The 26,864-nt window shown below is 42.4% G+C and overlaps 1 protein-coding gene across 3 annotated transcripts; it reads left to right on the forward strand.

Annotated features, from left to right (window-relative positions):
* Positions 1 to 694: 694 nt before the first annotated feature.
* tmem94 (transmembrane protein 94) lies at positions 695 to 26,864 on the forward strand. Of its 3 annotated transcripts, none has more exons than XM_034133122.1 (32): positions 695 to 798; positions 2,532 to 2,899; positions 6,822 to 6,944; positions 7,067 to 7,194; positions 7,722 to 7,858; positions 8,454 to 8,659; positions 9,417 to 9,568; positions 9,986 to 10,088; positions 10,177 to 10,263; positions 10,500 to 10,616; positions 11,770 to 11,826; positions 13,463 to 13,567; positions 14,034 to 14,207; positions 14,340 to 14,561; positions 14,925 to 15,231; positions 15,878 to 16,051; positions 16,427 to 16,529; positions 16,655 to 16,863; positions 16,963 to 17,144; positions 17,880 to 18,000; positions 18,558 to 18,673; positions 18,935 to 19,034; positions 20,212 to 20,320; positions 20,553 to 20,742; positions 20,827 to 20,904; positions 21,010 to 21,095; positions 21,184 to 21,265; positions 22,048 to 22,211; positions 22,303 to 22,397; positions 22,498 to 22,591; positions 23,413 to 23,583; positions 24,386 to 26,864. In XM_034133122.1, exons 2-32 carry the CDS (start codon positions 2,876 to 2,878, stop codon positions 24,456 to 24,458), a joined length of 4,089 nt encoding a protein of 1,362 aa, XP_033989013.1. In that variant the 5' UTR covers positions 695 to 798; positions 2,532 to 2,875; the 3' UTR covers positions 24,459 to 26,864. The 3 variants fall into 3 exon arrangements, with proteins under 3 accessions (XP_033989013.1, XP_033989014.1, XP_033989015.1); XM_034133123.1 differs by having other exon boundaries at positions 6,825 to 6,944; XM_034133124.1 differs by lacking the exon at positions 11,770 to 11,826.

Below are 26,864 nucleotides of genomic sequence, written 5' to 3' on the forward strand. Positions count from 1 at the left end.
TGTGATATCCCATGTATATTGTAATTTTACTTTTGTTGTTTTGTTTATGTTAGTGTTCCGTCTATCATAGACGGAACACTAACAGGCAAACACAAAAACAGGTTTGACTTTAAGATTAGATATTATATATTTTACTTTAGTTTTACTTGGGATTGACTCTAGTGCATTTTAACTTGCTGTCAAAGAGTAATGCAGCTGGTTAAAATATGCATTATGTCAGTCTAGCATACATTAACTTATGCTCTTTTCCGTTCCTGCTTGCTACACCATGACAGATATACTGTGAGTCTCGGAATAACCTTTCAATTTAGTAAAACTACAGATTGTATATATGTTACAAATTATTTTATCCATTTCTTCTAGTCCTAATATAAAAAGCGGACTAACAACCATACCGACAGACTAACGCAGCGCCCACTTCATATTTTGTGACACCGTAAATATTTGTACAGTTATATCTAATTTACGGATTTCATTACACATATTATATCATTATTGATATATTGTCGTAAATGCTTAAGACTTTGAGGGAAATTAATTGGTAGCTTCTCTTCAGTAAAGGTTTGAGGTTTCCTATTTCAAAATAGTACCTTAAACTATCTTAACTAACTCTTGCTCCAGCCAATCAGTGGATAGAGTAATCTTGCGCCGTCCAATAACAACACACTATTCCTTCTTCCAGGCAGAACGCTCCCCAACATGGCTGCTGCTGTACAGTAGAGGGTCAGCATTGTATTTATATAGGAAAGAAAACACACCATTTTAAAAGAATATCAATAACGACTGGAAATTTACAAGGTGAGCTCGCAGTCTCATATTGTTAATCGACGGGCTGTGTCTTTGTAGCGAATATTGCAAAAGTGTAAGTGTAGTTAGGTCGAAGCCTCTCCTCTGTTAGCATTATGCCTTTGACATCAAGGAAGAGGACGTTAGCCCCAATGCTAGCCATTCTTTATAAAGTATACGTTAAATCTTTTACGCTGAATGTGTTGGCACTGTTCCCCCTCTTAAAAAACATGTCTGACGAAATTATGTCATTTAAGGACAACATACAGGCTCGAAGACGTTACACCGAGCAGCACGAGCTATCATGTTCCACCTGTGAGGTGATGTTATCGTGCTGCTCTTTGTGAAATTGCCCACAATCGTTATGTGAGCATTTGAATGTGTCATTTGAAATGTAATGAAGAAGGAATAGTGTGTGGTAGTTTGACGGCGCTATACTCCACTGATTGGCTGAAGCAAGAGGGGGCAACGCTATGATCTTTTAAGATAGTTTATGGTATTATTTTGAAATAGGAAACGCTTACATGTTCACTGAGGAGCAGCTACCAACCCTCAAATTGGAATGGAAGTCATAGAAGTTTTAGGCATTTACAACAATAACTCAATAATGATATAGCATGTATAATAAAATCAGTCAATTAGCTATAACTATTACAAACATTTAAAATGTCACACAATATGAAGTGGGTGTTGCTTTTTCCATAGTCAGTAATTGTAGTCTGATGCATGGATATAATAGATTGAAATTCGTATCGGACATTTGTACATGTTGTTTTAGTTGTCTGAAGTCAGCTAATCATTAAGAGTGGATGTCAAATACGTATTAGAAGTTTCTACATTTAATTTCAGCACGTTCATTTTAAGTTTATGTGTAAGTGGTTTGTAGGCTGGCAAACTAAGTCTCTTTGCTCTATGCTCGGTGAGCTAGGATTAACATTAGCTGGCTAAATGAACTCAACTAGTGGTAGTAGACCTGTTTGGAACTGTGTCTCACTCGCAGCAGTCATTTGACAGTTGTAAACAGGAATGGTAGCAGTAGCTATGTGTGTTGCCAGAACCGGAAACACCTGCTTTGGCACTACACTGTTATCGGAGTTGGATTATTCAGATTAAGTGAGAGTTAAGCCTGAGATAAAAAGCATCCCAAATAGAAACGTCTGTTGTCAAACAGTCAGCATGTCACTAAAGCTTCTGTTCAGACCTTGATTGGCCCTTTTCACTGAACACATTTAGACACATTACAGCAGGAGACCAACAGGTGTGGCTTACTAGGGCTGTGTTGCATTACCTGTCCCACTGACTCTTCCGAATAACTGTTTTGGAGTTTAATCTAACTCGAACAGTCTAACATAGTGCACTCTCTCACCTTTCAGTGTGTCTGGCTCTTTTCTCTTCTGTTTGGCTGAGCCCTGTCCACTCTGTGCCAGTGAATGGAGACTGCTGACTCTGGATTTCAGTGGGTTGTTGTGCCAGAGGAAGCTGCTTGTGGGGCTGTGAGCCTGGTGTCAGTAGATTCAGGGCCTTGGTCTGGCTTTTAAAGAGCTATTATGCTAACACCTGGGTTTTCTACCTGTAGCCTAACAACATTCAACATGACTGCATTAAAGCTAACAGAGCAGCTTGAACTAATGTGCACAGGGATGGTGCTTCAGAATCTTAGTTGATCCTGTTCTACAATGCAAGGTAGGACAATGTAAGTTTCATTAGACTTAGTTTTTAATAGATTTGTGTTCTTTTATTCACAGGGCTCTACATGAATGTTATGAGGAGGATCCCTGTGCTGCACCTCAGCAACAATTAAACCTTGAAACATAAATCCCAGAGTTCCCTGCTCCTCTCTGCTGGCTCCTGCAGGTGTGGGCTTGCCTCCTGTCACACTGGCAGAGGAGGCGGGGCAGGAGGTGTTGCCAGGTGGGGGACCAAGGCTGCACCAGCCTGCCTTCTCCATCTTCCTCCGGTCAGATCTCAATTACTCCATCTGCAGCTTCCACAGGCGGCGGGCTGAGAGCCTCCGAGCGCCACTAACAAGGCTCTGCCAGGTGCCGTTGGCTGGTTAAAGAGCAGAGCATGTTGAGTGGCTGTGGTTGCCATGGAGCTGCAGGATAAGAAAAAGGTGAGTTTGGTGGCTCAGTTCATTATGTTCCTATGCGTTCTGTCACTGAGCTACAGAGTTGTTTACTGAACAGATAGAGCCCCTGGGACTGTCCGTCTCACAATAATTAGCTATGCTGCAGTGTATCATAGGATCATGCTTTTGTACTCCTCAGGGGGAAACAAATTAATTACTGAAACTGCGCATGTGTAAACAGTTAATTACCTTTCTTAAAGCCCCCATAGATAATGATTGCTATAGAAGGCTGTCTCAGAACAGCTTTGTCAATCATGAGAGCAGAGCCGCAGCAATAGGTACATTAAAGAGGCCCTATTCTGCTTTTTGGGGTTTCCCCTTTCCTCTTGTGTGTTCTATAGGTATCTCTGCATGTAAATGCTCTGCAAAGGCTAAACCCCTGTGTTCCCTGTGAGGGACTTTCTCTCCCACACACTCCCCCTGCCTGAAACGCCTTCATTGGACTCCTTTGTTTACTTCTGTTAAATAGTGACATCACTATGTAACTCTCACACGTTTTATTGGCTAGCGCTCCAACACATTGTTTGTGATAGGCTAAGGGGCGGGACATCTCTAAGTGGTTGACCAATCACAACAGAGCAAGCCAGCTAACCAATCAGAGCAAACTGGGCTCTGGTTTCAGACAGAGGGTGAAAAGAGGTGCTGCAGCACAGCTTTTAGAACATGAAAGCATGGAGACATGTCCCAGTGGAGACACAATATACCTTTATGAAAACTGAACATTCCCATAATAGGGCCCCTTTAATGAATTGAATCGGAAATATTATCAGCAATTAATCTGATAACCGATCAATTGTTTCAGTAATTTTGCAAGCCAGAACGTCAATCATCCAATGATCCTAGGCAGTCAGAGTTTGTTCAATACAAGATTTTAGATACGGTATTTTTTCAGTCTGCCTATTGGATTTTGAAGAAATGGGTAAGTATGTATACGTTTCCTTCTCGCTACACAAGTTCAACACCACCTCCTATCATACCTCCACACACATTGACAATCACTGCATAAAGTCAATGGTTGCTTTATAAGATGGCAGTGTTATCCTAACCAATAAGACAAATATTCAGAACATGAGATTCAAATCATGGCTATCTTTAATAGCTGGTGACTCACAGATTTGTTTTACATTCTTTGGTCTACACTGTGAATCACAGCATCAGTTCACCCTCTCCCATATTCATTTTTTTCATTGTTCTTGATCTTTTCAGTCATTTGGGTTAACCCATCTGAGGGTCAAATGATCAAACCAGTTCAGTTAATCAGAGATGTGAAGGAGAGACATTTCACAAGCAGCAGTAGGAACAGAAAGGTGGTTGCTCAACAGACTCAGAGAAAAGCTTTCCACCTCTTCTATCTCTGTTTGTCACCTATGAGCTGTGTTCTGTTATAATCATTCACTCACAACACTACTGTCAGAAGCATGAAGCCACCCTTCTAAAGGACATGAGTGATCTTGTCTTAGAGGGAGGGTAGACCTTTTCCTATTACACATTGGAATGACATCACATAGTGTTGATTGATACAGGGAACATTTCAGTTCTATTCATTCATATTTGTTTTGAAGGTATGATGGCTAAATAACACATGCAGAAACTCAGCAGGATATGCCTTCTCCTGTTCTTGTTTACTTAAGTGAGGAGACCATTTGAGTCTCGCACTGTATCCAGGATATTTCACTTCGTTGATAACAAGTATTGTTACCCTTTAATGGTTTTGACCAATCCACCAGCATTCAGCAAGAGTCATTGTAAATATTGTGATTGTTTGAGAGTTGCTTTTAGTGTGAACAAGTTCAGCAAATGCATCTGCTCATTGTCTCTTCCTTTAATGTCACTGCATTTCTTGTCAAACTGACATTTGAATTATAATCAATTTAGTGCAAGACTGTACAGTATATCTTGCTATTTGATCTGATACTGTGGGTTTTTCTCCGGAAGTTTTTCCTTGTACGATGTGAGGGTCTAAGGACAGAGGGTGTCGTCTTTTCTCATACTGATATTCTGAACAAACTGTGCTGTTGTATTAGCTGTACAATGTCTTTACTGTAGGATATCTTTACTATATGTACAGCACTTTGGCTCGACCAAAAATCGTTTATAAATATGCTATATAAATAAAACTTGATTTGACTTGATTTGGTTTGATACAGTCCCCTCCAAAACGATTGGAACAGCGAGGCCAATTGTTAGATTTTTGCTGTACACTGAAAACAATTAGGTTGGACATTAGAAGATGAATATGAGACAAAAGGTCAGTATTTCAGCTTTTCATTCCAGGTATTTACACCTAGATCTGTTAAACAACTGAGAAGATGGCACCTTTTGTTTAAACCCACCAAAGTGAGCAAAAGTATGGGAACAGAGACCTAAAATAGTGTGAAAAGTGAATAATACTTAGTATTTAGTTGCAAATCCTTTACTTGCAATAACTGCATCAATCCTGCAACCCATTGATATCACCAAACGTTTGCATTCTTCTTTGTGATGCTCTTCCAGGCTTTCACCTCTTTCAGTTGTTGTTTGTTTCGGTGGGTTTGTCCCTTCAGTCTCCTCTTCAGCAGGTAACATGCACGCTCAATAGGGTTTCATTCTGGAGATTGACTTGGCCAGTCTGAAACCTTCCGCTAAGCCTGCAAGAGAGGCAGATATTATAACCAGGCTTATACAGACCACTGACCTCTGACCAGAGACATTCTGCAGCATCTCTCTCCTGACTGTAGACATGAGCAGGCTCCAGTTGGACTTTATTCACATCCTTAGAACTAGTTTCAGACATGTAATGAGTCTTGTCACGAAGCACGGCTGCCGTTGGATATTACCCTTGTAACCCATTAGCAGAAATCCAGATTTGAGTGAAGCAAAGCAGAGCATGGTGTTGAATGCAGGCAAAGGGATATTCCTCAGTGTAAAGCCTCTTACTGTACAGTCAGTCAGATGTGATTGCATGTTGTTCTAATTCTCTTGATTTGTTGGTGAGGTTCATGGAGATCCTCCCTGGTTGTGAGCAGACTCTGCTTCACTAGTTTACTCTCGTTCACGTCTGTCTGGAGGATTTTGGTTCAGGCTTTGTTTCTCTTGGGAAATGGGGAGATATTTATAGCTTGCCTGTGTGGGATGTAGAGCTTGAGAGCTGAACTCTGTGTGCGTATGTTTGGGCATTTTTATAATGTGTATGTCTTTGTGTTGGCGTATGCGCATTGCGCAGGCCTTTTCAAAAACACACACATCCTCATAGTGACATGGAGAGTGGGAACAGTTTCTTTCCCACTAACACCAGATATAGCTTTACCACACATAAAGTATTCTCAAGGCAAAGATAAGTGTTCAAACCATCGCTTTGATTGATCAATTCTCAGAAAAGGAATTGATAACAGCATTGATTTCAAATTGAAGCCATTTAGGGAAAGTGATGGATAATTATTTTCTCCTGCAATGATTTAAGGCAATATTTATTAATTTGACATAAGAAGTAAGATCTTAACAAAATAGTCTTCATTAATATAATGTTCCTGGTGGAGCCGTGTACTGCTGTCAGTGTGAGCCACACACACACAGAACACACAGCTGGATGAAGCATGTGCCTTGGCAGTATTCATAAAGGACGTGTGGGAGCGTTTATTTGCTCTATAGACCGAAAACACAGAGAAAAAAAAACCCAATCACTCTTTAATTTCTCTCGCTCAATAAGGAGGGTCTGATTTTGAATCTGTCGACAATAGCAGGTTATCTTCATCTTGAAAACTCTTCAAATGTTATGCATTTGCTTCAAAAGGTATCAAAAAGTCTTATTAAACGGTTCTGTATGTGATATAATACACCTATTACCGGCTCATCAATGGTCAAACTTCAAGCTTTGGAAGAATCGAATTGAACGTGTGTGTGTGTGTGTGTGTGTGTGTGTGTGTGTTAGCAGGAGGAGGATGCGCTGCCTCTGGGTCTGTCTACGGGCCAGGCTCTGCTGAAGCTCCAGGACCAGCTGAGCAGCCTGCTGGAGCAGCACCAGAGGGCGGCACGCAGACGGGTCTCTGCCCAGGTACAGAAACACATCACAACCTACACGTTCATATCGGCTAATATCTTTCCTCCTAAATTGTTTTGAATGAGTTTCTTACTACATCATCCCTAATGCCTTGTTGTTTTGTTGGGTTTTCCTAGGAACAGTGGGTAAATAGCTTCCTTTACCATGGCAACCGTCACTCCTGTCTCCATTGGCCGGGAGCTGCCCTCACTCTACTGGTGGTGCTGGGACTCCTCTGTTGCCATGGCAGCCAGCCAAAGGGCAGGTAGGTGCCCTCTTTTGGCTGACCTGTCCTGTTCTGGAACATCTATGATATTTCACGCACAGCAGCAATATAAATCTTTGTCCCGTTTTATGTTCATTATTTTGTTTCTGTTTCACTTTTTAGCTACATGTTTTTATTCTTATTCTGTCAGATTAATCAAAACTACAAACTTTTCACAATTGATGACTACATGTTGCTCAGTTGTGATGCTATTGATGTGAACAATGTGTCTACAGACGTTCTTATGAAAAGAATCATGTATAAACCATCAGCTACACACCAAGTATGTATGTGACCTGATCAATACTGACTGACCAATGAAACACCAATGACTTTGGATATATCTGCTTTAAGTGTATACATGGTGGTTTCACAGAGGGATTCAATTACAATTCCTTTTAGAATGCTTGCTGTATCTTCACATTTACTTTTTATAATTGAGCATACAAGTCTCTAAGTGTGCTGAACCTGGTAAAGACCGGAGCCTTGAATTTCTATTGAATTTGTCACACGTGGCACCTCCACAGTTCTGGTATCGAGCTGGTGAACGCTGCCGCCCTGCTCCTTCTCTTCCTGCTCAACCTGCTGCTGGTGGGACGTCAGGAGCGGCTGAAGAGGACGGAGATGGTGCGCCGTCTCAAGGGCATCATCACACAGCTCAGCGGTGAGGCAACACCGGAGATATAGAGGAATCATGGCATACAAGAAAATCCCTGTTTATCTGTTGCACTTCTGTTCTTCCCTTAACATGAGCCAGGAGGGTTTTACCTTAAAGTCTTCCAATATCCATTATATTTGACAACATGTGGCTTATTAGGCTAAACTACTTTATACACTCTACCTTCAGCCCAAAGCATATTCATTTGCAGGAGCTTACCCATTTAGAGAAATAGTTGAATGTATACATTTGATCTGCAATATTGTTATCAGGGCTGATTTCTTATGGTTGGCATGAGTGAAAGCCACTGTCAGCTGTGACACACCAGCTGCCCACTCTTGTTTAAACTTTAACTTTTTCCGCATACATAGAGTAGTAAAACAAATATTTTCCTGCCGTCAGCACTGTCACTCAATTTAATATATAATCTTTGGTAGTACATTTTTGGACCGTGACAATTCTAGAAGCTGTCTGTAAATCAGTGAGCACATTCTGAGTATATGCATTTCTCTACAGTGTTTACATAATCACATTGATGTTTGTCACACTCCCCTCTTCCTCTCTCTAAATGTGTCCTCACTCTTTTCGCCTGCTCCTCCAGACTACCTGTCAGGGTGTGAGGGGGAGGTGCCGTGGTCTCCCCCTCAGTACCCCGATCTGTACACACCCTCATCCCCTTCGTGGTCCCTGCACTGGACCTACAGAGACTCCCAGCTGGTGAACCTGCCCATCAGTCTGCTGGTGGAGGGGGACATCATCGCTCTCAGGCCGGGCCAGGAGGCGTTCGCTTCCCTCAGAGGCATTAAGGTTAGTCTGTGTGTGGACTCACAGACATGTACATGCACACATGTTTTAAGATGAAGAGGAAGTCACATTTGGTACAGGAGGAAACTGCACAACATTTGTATTTGAATAACTGAACTTGATTCCATTATGGCCTCTCACAAGCTTCCTCTCTCATTAGCCCTCTGGTCATACTGAGTGCATTCAATTTGCCTATCACCAATACAGACTATTCATAATTCAACTTACAATACTCATTCATTAAAATGTTCAATTTTAAATCCCCAAATATAAACTGACCTTACAACATAAAACATTTGAACATTTAAAAAAAGAGTTCATGCTACTATCTCTTAAACATGGTAACAACGGAGCAGTAAGAGTCACAGCATAGGAGTCACATTCATGTATCGCCCTTAGTATCATTTACTCATCATCTTGTCTTAGATACTGTGGGTGAACCGATTGATGAAAACAAAATGGAACTACTTGTTGTTTTAAAGAGCTCAGTGATTTCCTCTACAATAAAATCCAGTGTTTGGAGTTACATGGTGACATCACTGCAGGACATGAATGAGCAGAGGTAAAGGTCAAAAGCATTCAGAAAGAACGACACACACATGTGTATGATAACTAAGAGGGTTCTTCCATTAGAACAGCAGCAGAAGTGTATCAGTGAGTTCTATTATCTCAATGTTCTAACTACGATACGACTGTTGGTGCAGAATGACCCATTCAAACTAAACTGTGTGGAACTCTAAATCTATTCCTCTCTCCTCAGGATGATGAGCACATTGTGTTGGAGCCAGGAGATTTGTTCCCCCCCTTCTCCCCTCCCCCTTCCCCGCGTTCCACTGAGAAGAGAGGCCCTCAGAGCCCCCAGCAGCACCGCCTCTTCAGGGTGGTGCGGACTCCAGTACTGGACATAGTCAGGTAGGGAACCTGCCGGGCTGGGGCTGGGTGTTGAGAAGGCATTGTGTGTTTTTCTTTGTATTTGTTGTTATTCATAACTGGCAAGTGATTTAAAAAAAATATATATATATATCTTCTCTGTGGGCCCCTTACGCATTGCTGTTAGAAGTTTATGTGACCTACACCAAAGACGACGACTGCAGAAACATCATCAGAGTTACTTTGACTTGTGTTTTGGACAAAGGGTTTACAACACAATTAAAGCTCTATAATATCAGCTCTCAGACCAGTAAGAGTATACTGTTGAAATACAAATGCACCATAGTCAGTAAATCGAGGTATCATTGAGTCTTTCGATTTTTCAGAGTTGAAGTAAATAACAGCAACACCTAGAATATGTCAGCTCCTTATGAAAAATGATGTTTTTGTCCCCCACAGTAACAGTTTGGAGATGGCGTTGGCTCGACCAATCACAGTGCTGGATAATGAGAGGTTCACAGTGCAGTCGGTTATCACCAAGCATGTCTGTCCAGTGGTTCTGGTGAGCATACAACAGAAAGTCTCTAAATATGTATAGGAAACCACGTTTTCCAGATGTAAGTGAACTCACTGAATGACCTCTCCTCTAGGTGGCGTTCCTGCTGGTCAACACTGTCCGCTACTTTATTGATGCACCCAGCCTCACCCCCGCCTGCTTCAATTTCTTTCAACTTCAGGTACAATCATACCAAAGTACAAATGTGTAGCGAACAACCACTGGAGTGTATACAGCATGTCTTGTTTGACATTGTTTATAGACAAAGCCATACTGTTTATATTTGAATTATAATCAATTGAAGAACAATTCAGTTATAAATGTTGGTAATTAATTAGAGATTTAGAATTGATGGTTGCAAAGATTGTATATCTGAAAAAGAGCGTTGTGTTCAGAGATGTGTCATTGTATGTGCAGTTGATGGGTGTCCTGCCCGTCCTGCCCCTGCTCTTCCCCGTCATGTGGGTGCTGCTGAACGCCTTCGGAGAGGCCAGGGTCCTCGCTGAGTTCAGCCGTGCATCTCCAGCTGGTCTGGTGAGGGACACCCACACACACACTTACTTACTTACTTACTTACTTACTTACTTACTTACTTACTTACTTGTTGCACAGGTGGTGATCTGCATAATATGTGCACTGGCTGTGTTTCAGCAGCGTGCCAGCTTTGGTCTGGTTCATTTTCTTGCTTTTCTATTTGTTTGAATGATTCTCTTGTGAATGGGATGTGGAGAAAGTAGTGTAGATACTTTTTTTACACCATTGTTTAACACTGTAACATAACATCTTGATTATTTGTATTATAATAATAGCTTTACTGGCCAATACTAGTGATGTTTAACCAATAATAATTGGTGTTGGCCTCTGTATTCTGCACTGATATAATGACTTAAAATGCATATTAGGTAACCAGTACTGGTTCTTTTTGTGTAATGTTCCCAACTTCTAGGAATGCATTGTTCAGAGTCGTGAAGCACCAACGTAACTACATTGCCTGTAGTTTTCAAATGTTTTTGTGCAAATGTTCCTCTCATTGAAGTTCTTTTGGCTTTAGTACAGAGAAAGGACATCTTTGTTATTGTCTTAATGTTAAATGACTTCATCAGAAGAAGAGGAGTGGTGCAGGAATGAGTTCTAAAACCCAGACATAAATCAGCATTTGACCACCCTCGCTTCCCTGCTCTCAAAGTCAATGGTCTCTGAATGAGTTTTTGGTTAGAAATAAGATCTGTGGTTGACACAAGCTGAAGAGATTTCAATGTTTTGTTGTACGACATCAAATCAACTTGAAATACCCCACTGATGAAGGTCTGAGGCCTCTATGTGACTAAATCAGACAACTCAACGTCATCACTCCAAACATTAGCCGCAATTAGCTTAGCATTGGTGATGCTCAGCCAGGTGCGATGGCTTTTAACTTCTGGTGATTGTATTTATTAAAGTAGTGTTAATATGTGGAGATTATCCAGCTGAACAATATGTATGGGTGTCTTTGCCACATATCTTATTTTCTGCAATATTCTGTAATCCTTACGATGTTAACTTCCAAAGATCCGTTATCCCTGCACCACTCTGTTGGTACCTTTGTATTCAGAAGAAGTGGTCACATCAGCCTAACCCTAACTCACATACAGAGGAGACACAGCCAGGCCTCCCTCTGTGTTTTAACTAGACTCTTCTCTCGCCCCAGCTTGCTAAGTTCTCTGAGGACACTCTAAGCAGCTACACCGAAGTGGTTTCCTCCCAGGTATAACCCCTCGCTGTCTCACCCCCCTCCTCCACTCGCTTGGCTCCTGACTCCACCTGAACCTGCCTGTCTTTATGCGCTTGCTGTCTGAGCCCTTTGCAACTCCCTCTCTGGAACCCCCCCCCACACAGCTCTAGCTACTCCCCCACCTCCACCCCCTGACCCTTAATCTGCATTACATCTTTGTTTCTAAAACATGGACATCTTCATGGACATCTGATCAGACCACCTCTCTGATTCTCCATGTGTTCACTACCTTGTTTTTTTTACTTTGCTTCAGTTTTTGATTGATCTCGCTCAACATGTTATTTTCTCTCATAATCATTTGGTTTTGATCACTTCATCTGTGGAATATGATTCAACACGTCTTGAGTGAGCACCTCTGGATGATTCTCCTCAGAAGCCTGTTGATTGATTAGCAATCAAACCTGTCTCTTTAAGATCATTTTCTCACCTTTTGGATGGAACTTCTATTCCCCTAACCTCTTACAGTTCCTGACAAAACCCAATCATTGTTGGGCTTTGTGCTCAAATGGAAACAAAGGAATCAGCAGCCGTCAGTAGATTCCCCCGATCTGTCTTTCTGAGATGATTGGAGACGGACTTTCACGTTGAAACTGAGCCTGATTCTCCACCTCTGCTTGTCTGCCTGCACTGCATGGAAATCAGCCCCAATACGACCACATGCTGCTCATTGTCTAGCCTTTCCTCCTCTTGGGTCCCTTCCTTATCCCCATTGAAATGATAATGAACATATGTTTGAATTGGTCCCACCATCACATGCAGATTGGGTTTTTATTTGGCAGAACAATTTGTAATAGTCACTTTACTTGCTTTTAAAATGCTAGGGCTACGGTTAGTTTTTGGTTATTTGAAACATCATTTTCTCTTGAAGTTGATTTATAAAGTTGAATAATTGAGCAAGCTACGTGACTGCACCTAATGAATGTACATCAGAGATATAAATCAATACAAATATTATTTAGAATATTAACAAATGAGTGACCCTTAACAGATGTATATGTGCAGTAGTCATATTTGCCATATACATCAGTGCACTTATCATTAGCGATCCAAACACTGATCGCACATGCACACTCTGATATAGTCAGCAGGGAATGACTCCTTTAAGGAACAATCTCATTTCCATCCAGGATAATGATCTATTATCAAATCCTGCAAACAGGATTTATTGGCAACATATTGTAGCTTTATGTGAAACCCCTAATTTACACTAAGTGTACCAGCCCAGAGCTGATTAAGTGAATCACGGATGAAAAAGAAAGGGGGTAAGGAAGATCTACTTGTGATTGTTTTTGGTTTGTCCCTTCTCGAAAAAAGTCATCCTGGATTCCATCCAAAAGAATCCAAATCTGCATGGATGTGTTGCAATGCTGCATCTTGCCCCAGGCTTCACCTCCTCGCCGTGTGCCTCTAGCTTTGTAGCATAGCATCTGTGTCCTTTGTCTTTCTTACAGCCCACTCTCAGAGCTGATTAAGTCTAGTTGGGCTTCACAGCTGATTTAAGATTTAGGCTAAGATGTTAAATCAATTTGATAATTCACTGCTAGTTTCTGTCCAATTGAATAACTGAACCACTTTATTTATGACAGTCATTGTCTGTGTGTGTGTGTAGGAGTTGCTGCGCTGTGTGTGGAGACACCTGCTTGGCGTCCTGAAGGGAGAGTCCCAGACCCTCTGTTACACTTCCAGCCTTTTACACACTCTGGGATCTGTCACTGTAAGTACTTCGGGGGAGGTTTGGGGATGATTACATCTATCAATTGTGTTTTATTTCTGTACCTTCAGGTCCACCTTGAATGTCTAACAGGGACATTAAGTAAATGAATCACATAACCAGATACAATCCCAAACCGATATTGTTCCCACATGAAGAGGACCTCAAACTGATGCGATTCCCTGTTGTTTGTATGAAGCCAGGAATTCAATAAAATACACTTCAGCTGCTTTGCTAATATTTACTTCACAGAATAAGAGGATGGACTGACTCACAGACCCAGATTTTGATAGAATAATTCAATACAAATAAGAATAAGAACTTTTGACTGACTGCTAACCATGGTTGTATACAGCAGTTCCTCTTTTTGTTGTGACAAATTAGCTGATAAATGAGATAGTGATATGCTATGTTTCCATTATTTGATGTGTGTAGGTTGTAAATCGTGTGTGTGTGTGTGTGTGTGTAGGTGCTGTGCTGTGTGGATAAGCAGGGTATCCTGTCGTGGCCCAACCCCAGCCCAGAGACGGTGCTGTTCTTTAGCGGACGGGTGGAGCCGCCTCACAACAGCCAGGACGATCTCAGAGACGACCTCTCCGTCAGCTCCTACTGCCGCATGGAGGCGGACGATGACCGGGATGAGGTGTGTGTGTGTGTGTGTGTGTGTGTGTGTTCTCAGGGAGTTTTAGTGATTGTTAGTTTAGTTACAGTGTTAGATCTGTTACTGTAGAATTCCTCCCCTGATGCACAGTACTGACTGTTGACTGCTGTCCAGGCCCAGGAGGCGGAGGCTCTGCTCTGTCTGCCAGCAGAGCCATCCACTCAGATGGGGGAGGGGCCTGAGCCCAGCGAGACGTCACATGACACCGCTCGCTCATCGGACACATTCCAGCAGCGGCGCGCCTGCCAGCCTGCACCCACTCGCACCAAACACCACTCGGGATCCAACGTGAGCTTTAGCCGCGACACTGAGGGAGGCGAGAATGACCCGGGCCAGGTAAGAACGGGAACTCAATCTTCTGAAACTTTTATAATGTCTCAACACAATCATTTGTTACTTATGTCACTTTTCTTTTTTTATTGCTGCTACACATTTTTAGCCATGGTTGTGTGCTGTTGTCTTCATATTGACTTGATTACTATTGTGTGCCTCTTCTCTATATTTAACAAGTTGGCTTCTTTATTATTGCTTGCCATTTTTACCTGCAATGCCGCTTTTGCTGTAACACTGTACATTTCCCCGCTGTGGGACTAATTAAGGAATTCTGATTCTCAAGTGTATCAAATAGTGGTAAAAATGGGAAGATTATATTTTATTTTGGTGTTGTTTGTCTTCTCATTCCGTCCCCTCACTCTGCAGGACTTTGGCTGCCCGGAGGCGGAGGCCGACGACTTTGTGTGCGACTACCACCTGGAGATGCTGAGCCTGTCTCAGGACCAGCAGAACCCGACCAGCATCCAGTTCGACGACCTCTCCTGGCAGTGCCACCTGCCGTCCCTCAAGCCTCTGGGCCTCAACATCATGCTGAACCTGTGCAACGCCAGCGTCACGCAGCAGCTCTGCCGCTTCTCCGACCACCTCTCCAACCTGGCCCTGCAGGAGAGCCACGGCTCCGTGCTGCCCGTCTGCGTGCCCTGGGGGCTCTGCGAACTCTCCAGGCTTATAGGTGAACATGGAGTCATGGAGTTTTTTTTGTTGGTTTTAGCTTTTTTACACCATGGCCCGATTCCTCCCTTGTTATGGGTTTGTGTTATACAAGATGACAGCAACCACATAATATTCTTCAGATGGTCTGGCCTTTAAATGTTTTTCTGAGGGCAGAAATCTGATCTGACTGTCATCCCACATTACATTACATGTCATTTGTTAGACGCTTTTATCCAAAGCGACTTGCATACATTCAGTACTGTGGACAATCCCCACAGGAGCAATTTGGGGTGAAGTGTCTTCAGGGACACAACGACATGCTGACTGCAGTGGGACTCGAACTTGGTACCCCCTGATTCGAAGTCCAGTACTCTATCCACTTAGCCACAGCCGCCCATAAACGTCTTATTAGCAAATATCTTCCCCCACATGGTTTGAATATAGTGGTGGTGTGTTGCTATCTTGCATTTAGGGCTGAAAACTTGATTGACATTTGTTTTTAAAGGCAATATGACCCTGTGCAATATACAAATCCCAAGTGGCCTAATATCTTTTAACGGGAACAATAACATTTGTTTTAAATACCATTGTGAATGAAGTATTGTAATGTGCTGCAGTGACCTCCTGGCCTACAAACTGTGTGTGTGTGTGTGTGTGTGTGTCAGGGTTCACTCCTGGTGCGCGGGAGCTCTTCAGACAGGAGAACCACCTGGCTCTGTACCAGCTGCCGTCTGGAGAGAAGAACAAGGAGATCTCGTCTCGACGCCTTCCTTACTTTACCAAGCGGCAGCCTCCCATCTCTCACCTCATCTCCCTGTTTGTACGGGACTCTTCCTCCAGTGAGTCCACACACACTTCAGGCTGTCATTCTGTCCATTGTTCTGTTTGGTTTCATTTTCTTCTATCATTTGAAAGTATGAAGTAGAATGTGCATTTCTTTTTTTCTGGATATTTTAATGATGATTTAATGAGAATTTCAGGCAAAAATGCAATAAATCCAAAAATATTCCATTCTTATGTTGAAATGACTCTATGTGCAAGGTAGAGAAAACTATTATCTTTAGAATGATATTTTGTTAAATTACTTAATTAAACGTTATATATTTCAAATCATTACTACCATGGTGGTGAAAATTACCCATGTGTCCCTTTCCCTTCCCTTTTTTTTTAATTTCACTATTATTTCAATCTGACCTCTGACCTCTCTGCTTCAGATAACGTCCAGATGCTGTCACATGGCTCAGCCGACCTCATCCTCGAGTCCTGCACTGACTTCTGGGATGGAACTGACATCTATCCCCTCTCAGGCTCTGACAGGTGCAGCAACTCTCACACTGAATCTTTTCAACCTGTTTCAATGAAAGAATCACGATAATATCAGAAGTGGATATCTTCCATATTTCCAGCGGTCTTTAGTTGAACACTCCCTTCTCCTGTTACAGAAAGAAGGTTCTGGACTTCTACCAGCGGGCTTGTCTGTCAGGGTACTGCTCAGCCTTTGCCTACAAACCCATGCAAGTATCCCTGTCCAGCCAACTGAATGGGATGTGTGTGGAGCTGGCCCCCAGTCCCGGCCTCTTCTCCGGGGTGGAGCTGCCCTCCACCACCCCCATCAAACAAAACTCCTGCAGGAACAGCTGGAGCTCTGACGGTACAAGTTAATGACAGGAGACGTGTAGCTAAAGTATGATTCAATTTGATTTCAACTTGATTCTCATCTTCCTTTTATCTCTCTCCCCCTCGTCTGCAGAGGGTATAGGTGAGGGGGTGGAGCGGGAGGACTGTGTGCAGGCCCTCAGTGGGCAGATCTTCATGGGCATGGTGTCGTCCCAGTTCCAGGCCCGGCTGGACACCGTCCGACTCATCGACTCCCTCGTCACCGCCTGTATCCGCTTTGTTTACTTCTCCATGGAAGACGAGCTCCGCAGCAAGGTGAACGCACATGAGCTCCTCCGAACATCTAACCGTCTCTTGGACAGAAATTGGGCCGCTGCATTCTTTTGTCTTTCTATGTCTCTCCGGAAGCACAATGGATCTTCCATTATAAAGTCATTGTGCAATCCAAATATGCAAACGTTTCCAAGTTTGCAGTAATTGCGACGGAAAAACGCATTAGTGGTTAGCAGTAGACCTGTGCCATAGTAACAACCTCCCATCCTTCAAAATAATTATGTATAACATACGTCGTTTAAGTGAGAATTGTTCATGAGGAACATGTACAAAAAAATAGAAGCTACATGTGTTGGATTTCACGAGCAGTGAACTGTACATCATTAATTGTGTGTGTGTGTGTGTGTGTGTGTGTGTGTGTGTGTGTGTGTGTGTGTGTGTGTGTGTGTGTGTGTGTGTGTGTGTGTGTGTGTGTGTGTGTGTGTGTGTGTGTGTGTGTGTGTGTGTGTGTGTGTGTGTGTGTGTGTGTGTGTGTGTGTGTGTGTGTGTGTGTGTGTGTGTGTGTGTGTGTGTGATGTGTGTGTGTGTGTGTGTGTGTGTGTGTGTGTGTGTGTGTGTGTGTGTGTGTGTGTGTGTGTGTGTGTGTGTGTGTGTGTGTGTGGTGTGTGTGTGTGTGTGTGTGTGTGTGTGTGTGTGTGTGTGTGTGTGTGTGTGTGTGTGTGTGTGTGTGTGTGTGTGTGTGTGTGTGTGTGTGTGTGTGTGTGTGTGTGTGTGCAGGTGTTTGCAGAGAAGATGGGCTTGGAGACAGGCTGGAACTGTCACATCTCTCTGACTCCAAACGGAGAGAGTCCCTGTGACGGAGCTCCATCCAGCCCCACGCAGGGCTCCATGCATGAAGGTACCTCAGTCTAAAACTCATTCATTTCCATCTAGCATAGAGATGGACCATAGAGACGCTTTTTCTACGCACTGCAGATTTCAATTGGCCATTAGTACGAGTTCTCAAGGTTACTCTGGAGGTGTAAGGACATAAATACTTGAAGGGAACATTCAAGGAGGTTACCCCCTCATCTTAAACTGCCCGTCTGTTTTAAGTCTAGTGCTTATTAATATGTTGTTGATATTTCCATCTGCATGTGAGAGTATAGTGATGTGATGCCTTTACTACTCGTATAAAGATGTGTATGTTTGGAGAGTTTATAACAGATGGGTTTTCATTTAGATTTTCTTCAAATATGACATTTCTTGGAACAGTGAGCGTGCCGTTAAATCCAAAGTAAACAGAACCCCTCCATGTTTGTTAAAGCTCTGTGTTGTTTCAATGTCCTTCCTATAGTATGGCGTGTGTTCCTCAGATCCATGTTTCTTTAATCCAGCCTCAATCCTGGTAAAGCTTCTTATAGAATGTGACTTTTGAAATGTCAGATTTTAGACAGCTCTCTTCACATGTGTCAGATTCTCGTGATGAAGCTGAGGGCCCCCTGCTGACAGAGGAGGAAGCCCACTCTGACCTGGCCAGCTTCCAGCCCACAGACAGTGATGTGCCCAGCTTCCTGGAGGACTGCAACAGGGTAACAACACCGCTTAGAAAATCAATGAAGCTTTAAATACAATGTGCATGCCTTTTTATATAAAAGTCTTCTATTTTCTTTGTCTGTACATTTCCCCCTTTGTGGGACGAATAAAGGAGTTCAGATTCTCACTACTGTCTAGCAGACTGCACCAGCAACAAAGGATGTATTGTCTGTGTGTGGGCCTCTACATTTGTCTTATACAGAACCTAAATGAGTGAATGTGAGTCTCAACAGTTTCTCTTTTCTGTTCTCTCTCAGGCCAAGCTACCTCGGGGTATCCACCAGGTTCGTCCTCACCTGAAGAACATTGATAATGTGCCTCTGTTGGTGCCCCTCTTCACTGACTGCACCCCTGACAGTGAGTCAACCTCATTCTGCCTTATTCCCTTTTGTTTTGTACATTTTTGTCTTAAAGGGGACCTATCATGCAAAATGCACTTTTGTACGTCTTTTATACATGAATATGTGTCCCCGGTGTTCCAGGGAACTCACCAAGTGTCAGAAAACACAACCCTCTCTATTTTCCTCCATACCCAAATCTCTAAAAAAGGGGCTGCAACGGATCTGATAAAAACTGATCCAGATTTGAACACTGTCCTGACGTCAGGACAGTGGCGCTACGGCTATTGGGCCAACTCCACCAATCAGGAGGAGACAGCCACGGCCATTGCCGTTCGAAAGCGCTGGAGACGCTGTAGTACATATGCCAGGCCTGTAAGTGGCGCTGTAGTCTGCCACAAAAGCAGTGAAGAAGACTTGGTTACCATGGTTACCCTTCTGTTTATTCTCCGCTGTGGCTTTTTTTCTCCCTCCCCGAGGCAAGCGTTTGCTCCCGCTGCTTTAATTCAATGCAATCCCTCCCCGTCGAGGCAAGCACTGTAATTCTCTCCGGTTAGTCCACCAGCAGATGACAAACACCCACCTCTCCGTCTCTTCCAAGGAACGAGGGGACCGTGCGGCAGAGTTTCAGTTTCAGTTTGTTTCGCCGGTCAAGATGTTCGTTAAAGTTTAAATCTTCCGGACAAAATTAGAAAAGTGCCGGTCAAAGGTCTTCTTTGTTATTTATTGAGCTTTAAAACAAATGAATAACGACTCTATATAATAAAACACGGAGGACGGAGATCTCTTTTTCTCCCCCTCTTCTGACAGCCCAGCAGCTGATCAGAGCACGTCTCCCCTCTCCTGCAGGGGGGCGTGGTCAGCAGAATCAGACCCGTAGACAGCAAACAGCACATAGAGCGAAATGAGGCATGGCTAAAATGCATGATCTGTTTGGTATTTTGAAAACAGAAACGTATAAATATACCTTATATAGGTATGGCCCTACAATATATCATTTAAATATAGCATGATAGGTTTCCTTTAATGTTTTAAGGTGTCCTCTTTTCCCGTTCTCTTCATCTGCCCCTCAAGATGTGAAATGTATTAAGGCCTTTTCTATGGAAAGAAAAGTTGATCAGAATGACTCCCTCTGTCCTGGATACACTTTGTCTTTGCTTCACATTCATATTGACGCACATGTGTTTTCCTCACAGCCATGTGTGAGATGATGAAGATCATGCAGGAGAACAGGGAGGTCACATGCTGTCTGGGAAGCTCCGCCAATTTCCGCAACAGTCGGCTGTTTCTACAGAGTAACCTCAGGTAAATACACAGCATTAAAGTACACCCTTCAACATGTTACCAGCGCCCTTCTGTGATTTGGACCTGTTTCAATACATGGCAAACGCAGACAACACAATTACTGAGTAGATTTAGGTGAGAGGTTTTTTTTCAGGCAAGCTGAATAAAATAATATGGTTATATTGCCCCATCAGGGCAGAGAGGTATAACCTGATGGTCCCATACGTGAATGTCCCCTCCCCTCCCTCCACAGCATCGCTCTGGACCCTCTGTACCCCTCGCAGTGCTCCTGGGAGACGTTTGGATATGCCACAGGAGGATTTAGCGACAGAGATGCTGAATGCTTGTCTCCTCTGAGGCTCTCTGGTCAGCTCAACAGTCTGGGCTGCTCCGTCACCTTCCACCAAGGAGAGAGCGTCAGCATGGTCAAGCTCATCGAGCAGGTCAGACACGCTCACATACACTGAGACACTGAGTCTGAGAGAGGAATCACACGTATGAATGAATCTGTCTTTAATCTGCCTCAGGCACGACACACAACCTACGGCATCCGCAAGTGCTTCCTCTTCCTGCTGCAGTGTCAGCTCAGCCTCGTCATCCTCCAGGTGAGAGAGTACTCCATATCTGGATATTTACGCTGCACTAGGCTTCATTTTTACATTGAAATACAGCTCGTTACGTACATTTATGATAAATGTGTTTTCCTGCAGTTCTTAGCGTGTCTGGCTCAGCTTCCTCCTCCCATGAACACCACTGACATCCTGTGGATGTCCTGCTTCAGCTGCCCGCTGCTGAGGTACACACAAACTGTACACACTCATTATACGCTTTTATTTTGCTGTGCCATACACCATTTCATGCTTATGACGTGTTTGTGTTGACAGTGTGTCGTTCCTGGGGAAGCCTCCAGAGAGCTCAGTGATGACGGTTGCTACAGGGAAGAACATGGATGCTATTCCCAGGAAGGTAGGATCACACATCAGTGACACCTGTCAGTCTCCTGCGGATCACTATTGCTTAAGCTTTGAGAAACATACCTTCCTACTATTGAGCTGCAGTGTCTTACTGTACAAAGTGCATAGAGAAACACCTTTATCATGATAGTGCTGATCAATAGCAGGTAGGCCCTTTGATACATCTTAATGTATACATACAGGTCTATGTGCATTCCAAAAACATTAGGATTATTTACAATTACTATGATATCTTTGCACTGCTACTAGAGTGCTTTCTAAAAGGGGATTTGAATGGTTCTTTAATATGCTGCGCAAAGAAATAGCTTTTAAAATGCCTGTACACCAGTATTAACTTAAATGTACTTAAGATTCTTAAAAGCTTGAAGTATGGCAAAGCTTTTGTTTTAGATTGTATAGCGGCGTCTTATAAAAAGCAATGAAGTAGTGATAATGTTTACAAAATGGTAGTATTCTTGTTAACATGATTTTTGGGACACCTTTGGTGAGAGACCTGTTTACATTTTGACTTCACAGCAGGAAACCACATACTATAAAAGGAATAATGGCTGTGTTGATTTGGATGTGAAAGAATGATGCATGACCACCGCTCACTGAGACACTAATGGAACAACCATCTGTAACACGTGTGATTTTTACTACTATGACAAGTCAACATTTCCGCTGTTAAGACAACAATAATCAGTGTAAAAGACAGCTGATAAATACAACAGTATTCAGAAGACTGGACAATCTTATGTGTGAGCTGCTCATCTTTTTAACCTCTTTAACCAGACCCAGAACTACTTCCTCGGGTGCTTCCTGCTGAAGTTCGGCCTGACAGTGTGTGCATACCTGGTGGCCTTCGGCTTCACCCTGCAGGAGTTCTGCTGTAGTAGCTGCAACTCCACCTTAGCTGAGAACACCACCGTCACCTGCCTTCATATCCTCACAGCCAGGTAGGAGAAGCAGCCTCAGGCTCACTTCCTGTTGACAGTGATTTCATGGTATCGCAGTAATAGAACATTGACTGTTTGTGTGTGACTGCAGCTCTTCAGTGGATGCTCCTCACTGGTTCGGGGAGCTGTCAAACGGCCTGCTGCTCACTCAGAAGGTCATGGCAGGGTTCCTCGTCTTACACACAGGTACACTAGTGAATCACTTATGAAAGCAGCATTACTGATGTTAAAGTCATGTACGGTTATTTACCTGAAGCCCTTTCTTGTGTTTTTGGTTGATCCTCAGTGGTGATCTCCCTCAGCTACGTCCACCGCTCGCAGCCTCTGTGGAGGAAGAGTCCCTTCAGCAACACCTGGTGGTGTCTCACTGTACCTGTGGTGTAAGTCATCACCTGTGGAGATATACTGTCTGAACTGTTCAAATATTAAATGTGTACACACGACATCTATTTCCTGCCTGTCTGTCCTTCATCTGTTGCTTTTCTAGAGGTTTCCTCCATATTTTCCCTTGTTAAAGTTTCCCTTTCAAGGATTCAGAGGCTATTGGGCTGCGTCAATAACATTTACTTTCCCTGACTTGAGTTATACTTGATGTATGGATTTAAAAACAGTCCTGTTGACTTACAACAGTTTTTATTTATAGTTCTGTGTCAGATTACATCTGTGAGCAACCTTCAACATGAGGGGGTGTATTGTATGCGATTAAGCTGTATCCTACTTTATTATAATCCACTGGTTAACTATATTTTCATTCTTACGTTCACATTTAGATATCAGGTGATGCTAGGCTAAGTACTTATAGAACTGGAGTTACATCCAGATAACTGCTGTTATAACTGAATGGAAGACTACTGCCATGTAGTCCCTGTTTCTCTGTTGAATGCCGGCGATTGTGTGAAGCAGAAGGATATATTTGAACTGATAATGACAAAAGATCTCACTTTTGTCTTCACATCAACAACCTTTACTGGCATCAGAAAAGTCAAGCAGACAAGCTCTAGATTCTAGAAGGTTCTTGTGGTCTCTACATGGTACTTCTGTAACCCCCTAAACCACAGCATGCTGTTCCATTACAACTCAATGCAATATCATGCGTCAACACACTGCATTTGCCCCAAAAATATGTGCAAGTGGACATTCATGGATCATTCTGTTCACACTCGTCCAGAGCTAACTCCCTCTCCCTCTCTTCTGCCTCCAGTCTGCTCAGTCAGTTGGTTCAGGCCACGGTGGATTACCAGTTGTGGCGTGACCGTGGCAGCCTCCGGACCTTTGACCTGGGGGACATCCCCCTGCTGGCCTGGCTGCTGGTCTCTCTGTCCCCGCTGCTGGTGGTGGTGGTCAACGAGGTGGTGAAGCTGCACGAGATACGGTATGACATCACACACAGGATGAACACATGATCGCAATGACTTGAACTCATGGGGGATTCTTAAGCAACACGTCAGAAAGAAGCAGGGATCAGTGGGGATTATTCTGGATCATTTAGTAGTCAAATCCTTCTTTCATTTTCCTTGGTGTTGTGCAAAATCGGCATGTGTTGTGTAGTACAAAATCTACTGCAGATTATGTTCCTGTCTTAACAGAGGTTGTAAAAGTACTCAGATATTTTACTCAAGTAAAAGTAGAAGTACCAGAGTGTAGGAATACTCTGTTTCAGTAAAAATCCTGCATTCAAAATGTTACTTAAGTAAAATTAGAAAAGTATTATTATCAAAATATAGTGAAAGTAGCGACAGTAAAAGTAGTCATTGTGCAGATTGGTCCATTTCAGAATAATATATATGATATGTTTTATAATGATTGATCATGAAAGTGTTCTCAAAGCTGGTAAAGGTGCAGCTAGTCTGAATGACTTTGTATACTGCAGGGTAGCTTGTGAATTTACTCCAGGTGGAACTAAAGTCTGATTTAACACTTGATTATATTTCACATCATTCATCCACATCTGTGAAGTAACTAAAGGTATTAAATACATGTAGTGGAGTAGAAGTACACCATTTACCTCTGAATTGTAGTGAAGAAGAAGTACAAAGTAACCAAATATTGAAATACTCAAGTAAAGTACAAGTACCTCAAAATGGTACTCAAGTACAGTACTTGAGTAAATCTACTTATTAAGTTACCACTGTGTCTTATTCATCAGCTCTGATTTGTCCCGTCTATCCCTTTAGGGTGCGAGTTCGCTACCAGAAGAGACAGAAGCTGCAGTTTGAAACTAAGCTGGGGATGAACTCTCCGTTCTGATGCGTTCCCTGAGAGGAAATGGTTGCTGTGGCGATACTGGCAGCCATCTAGTACTGGAAACCAGAGGAAGCAGGGTGCAAACACTGCAGAACACTTCAGCCAACAGCACTGAACCATGAAGTGAAGCAGGTATCAACCAAATGCCACAGTGGGGGCTTTACACACTGACGCAAATGTTTAACTCCATGAGGGCAGGGGAAATCCAAAGGACTCGTTTTCATTTCAAACAAAAAAAGAGCCAAAAAAAGGCAAATATTTATTGTCTGTTTTAGTTTAGGTTTAACGGCATGAGGAATGTTTTCTGAAGAGGTTTATGCTTTCTCACTATCACTTGTGTTCTCCATCTCTGGGAGAAGTGTGCATGGTCGCTCTCATGTGAAGGACTGCCCCCCCCGTCCCAAACACAGACTGACACACACTGAGTCTGATCAGTTCCTCACAGGAAAACACTTAACTGTGTAGCCCTAAAGTGTTCATTATTAAATAACTGAATCTGTCATTATATAATAGATAATCACATTTTATTGAAAATATAAATGGAACAATCCAATTTTAAATTATTTCAGAAAAATAAAACGGATACAAAAAACATGTCTATAATGAAACAAATAAGATTCCCAAAGAAACTCTTTCATTATTTGGCACATCTTTGGCTTATTTATATATTTTACACTATTTATTTGTATGATTATCTATTTCATACTGCTTTTATGATTTAATACTGAACACTCTATATGTAACAAGGTGTTTGTTCACCTGAATTGGGTGTAAGACTACCTCTGAACCATTCGCCTGTTGAGCCACATTGAAATCTTCCCTGATAACCTGCCAACGGTCCCTTTTGTTTTTATTCACTTTTAAACAAATGTTCTTTGTTGGTACCAAATTCCTGAGCTAAACCGAGTCTGTTGTAACACAATAAGGGCTGAAGATTAAAGATTGAATTGGCTTGTTTTCTACACACATACCTGCATTAGAATATATACTGTAAACTCATCTAAGTGAAGAATATGCCAGCATGCTGCTTTGAACGCACGCATCTGGCTGTGCAGTCATCTGTGATCAGTGAGTAACTACTGCATCAATAAGCCTGTTTATTCTGGGATGCTCACATGCCAGAGTCTTGTGATAGGTGCTTCACATCAGTCAGTTGCCTTTCTCCACACCTCCACAGACAGGAGCTCAGGACACTGTTTGTTTGAAATGATAGGAATTTAAGTAGATTTCATCTATTGCCCCAGATTTAATATTTGAACTGCTGAACATCATATTTGAAGTGTCCCCATTGATGTCCTGTGTTCAGTAATGTGAAGCAGCAGACGTCTGTATCACTCGAGGTCTTTTTCAATCAGACCAGCCTTCTGTGTGGTGCTGTCATGATTTTAAATAGACCGGATTTGTAATGTTACTACTGTATTCAGTTGGATGATGCCATTTCTTAGTATCACATTACTCCAGAAATTCAATGCTTTTATGCCACTCATAAACAAGTCATTCTTGTCAGTGCTGGATAAAGAGTTAAAGAAGGATTTAGCCAATCAATTTTTCAGAAAAGGTATAATATCCTGATATTTATATCAATATTGTGATATAAAATGATATACTGTAATTTAGTTTATTTTGACTGCTTTCATTAATGTGGGAATCACGTCACATTTCCATATTATGTTACAATTTTTACTTCACTTTTATAATCTTTTATCGCTCACCCCAAACCCAAACAAATCTGCAGTCAATCAAATAGAACAGAATAATTGACAGATGTCCTGAGGGATGTTGCTTTTTCAGCCTTGATTCTTGTTTACTTGTATTCTTAATGTCAAAATGGCATCAAACATGGAGTCCTCGGTATCTTCAATATTCTGCTTAACCTCTGCTCCTTTTGATCTCTGTGCCTGTTTTTAGCTGTTCCACTCATACAAATGCTTTTTTAAGTTCCACATTTAAAGTGAGGGTGTATGTGAAGAGGTACAAGTCATTGAGTGCAAAAGCACAATCTGGTTTTACGGCACTACTCGTGATGACTTGACAAAAAGTCAGCATGAAACTACTGAAGACAATATTCATGGTTTTATTATTTGTCATACTTGTGGACTATGCTGCATGAATAAGACCCGGTGAATGCTCTGTCTTGATCAATGTACGTGTACTGTGTAGTTCTACTGTTCTGTTTCTAACACGTACTGTTACCATGCCTCTGGTACAGCTGCATCCTCACGCACATGCTACGAGCTGAACCTCTGTCAGATGATTAGGGTGGAGGGGGGGGGTGATGGACTATGATATAGTAGTTCACAAGATACATAAATGTATATTTTGTATTTTTTAAAGTGTCTATGTTCAGGAATTTTGAGAAATGTAATTGTATATTGATTATGTCATGTTAATAAATATGCTCTTTTATGA

The sequence above is a fragment of the Trematomus bernacchii genome, unplaced genomic scaffold (genome assembly GCF_902827165.1).
Source record: "Trematomus bernacchii unplaced genomic scaffold, fTreBer1.1, whole genome shotgun sequence".
NCBI lineage: Eukaryota > Metazoa > Chordata > Actinopteri > Perciformes > Nototheniidae > Trematomus > Trematomus bernacchii.

Bases quoted from the DNA above. Each gene is read 5' to 3' on its own strand.
- tmem94 (XM_034133122.1), top strand. From the start codon at position 2,876: ATGGAGCTGCAGGATAAGAAAAAG. The intron at 16,864-16,962 runs GTACAAGTTAAT...CCTCGTCTGCAG, and splicing joins GAACAGCTGGAGCTCTGACG to AGGGTATAGGTGAGGGGGTG. The intron at 22,592-23,412 runs GTAAGTCATCAC...TTCTGCCTCCAG, and splicing joins TGTCTCACTGTACCTGTGGT to TCTGCTCAGTCAGTTGGTTC.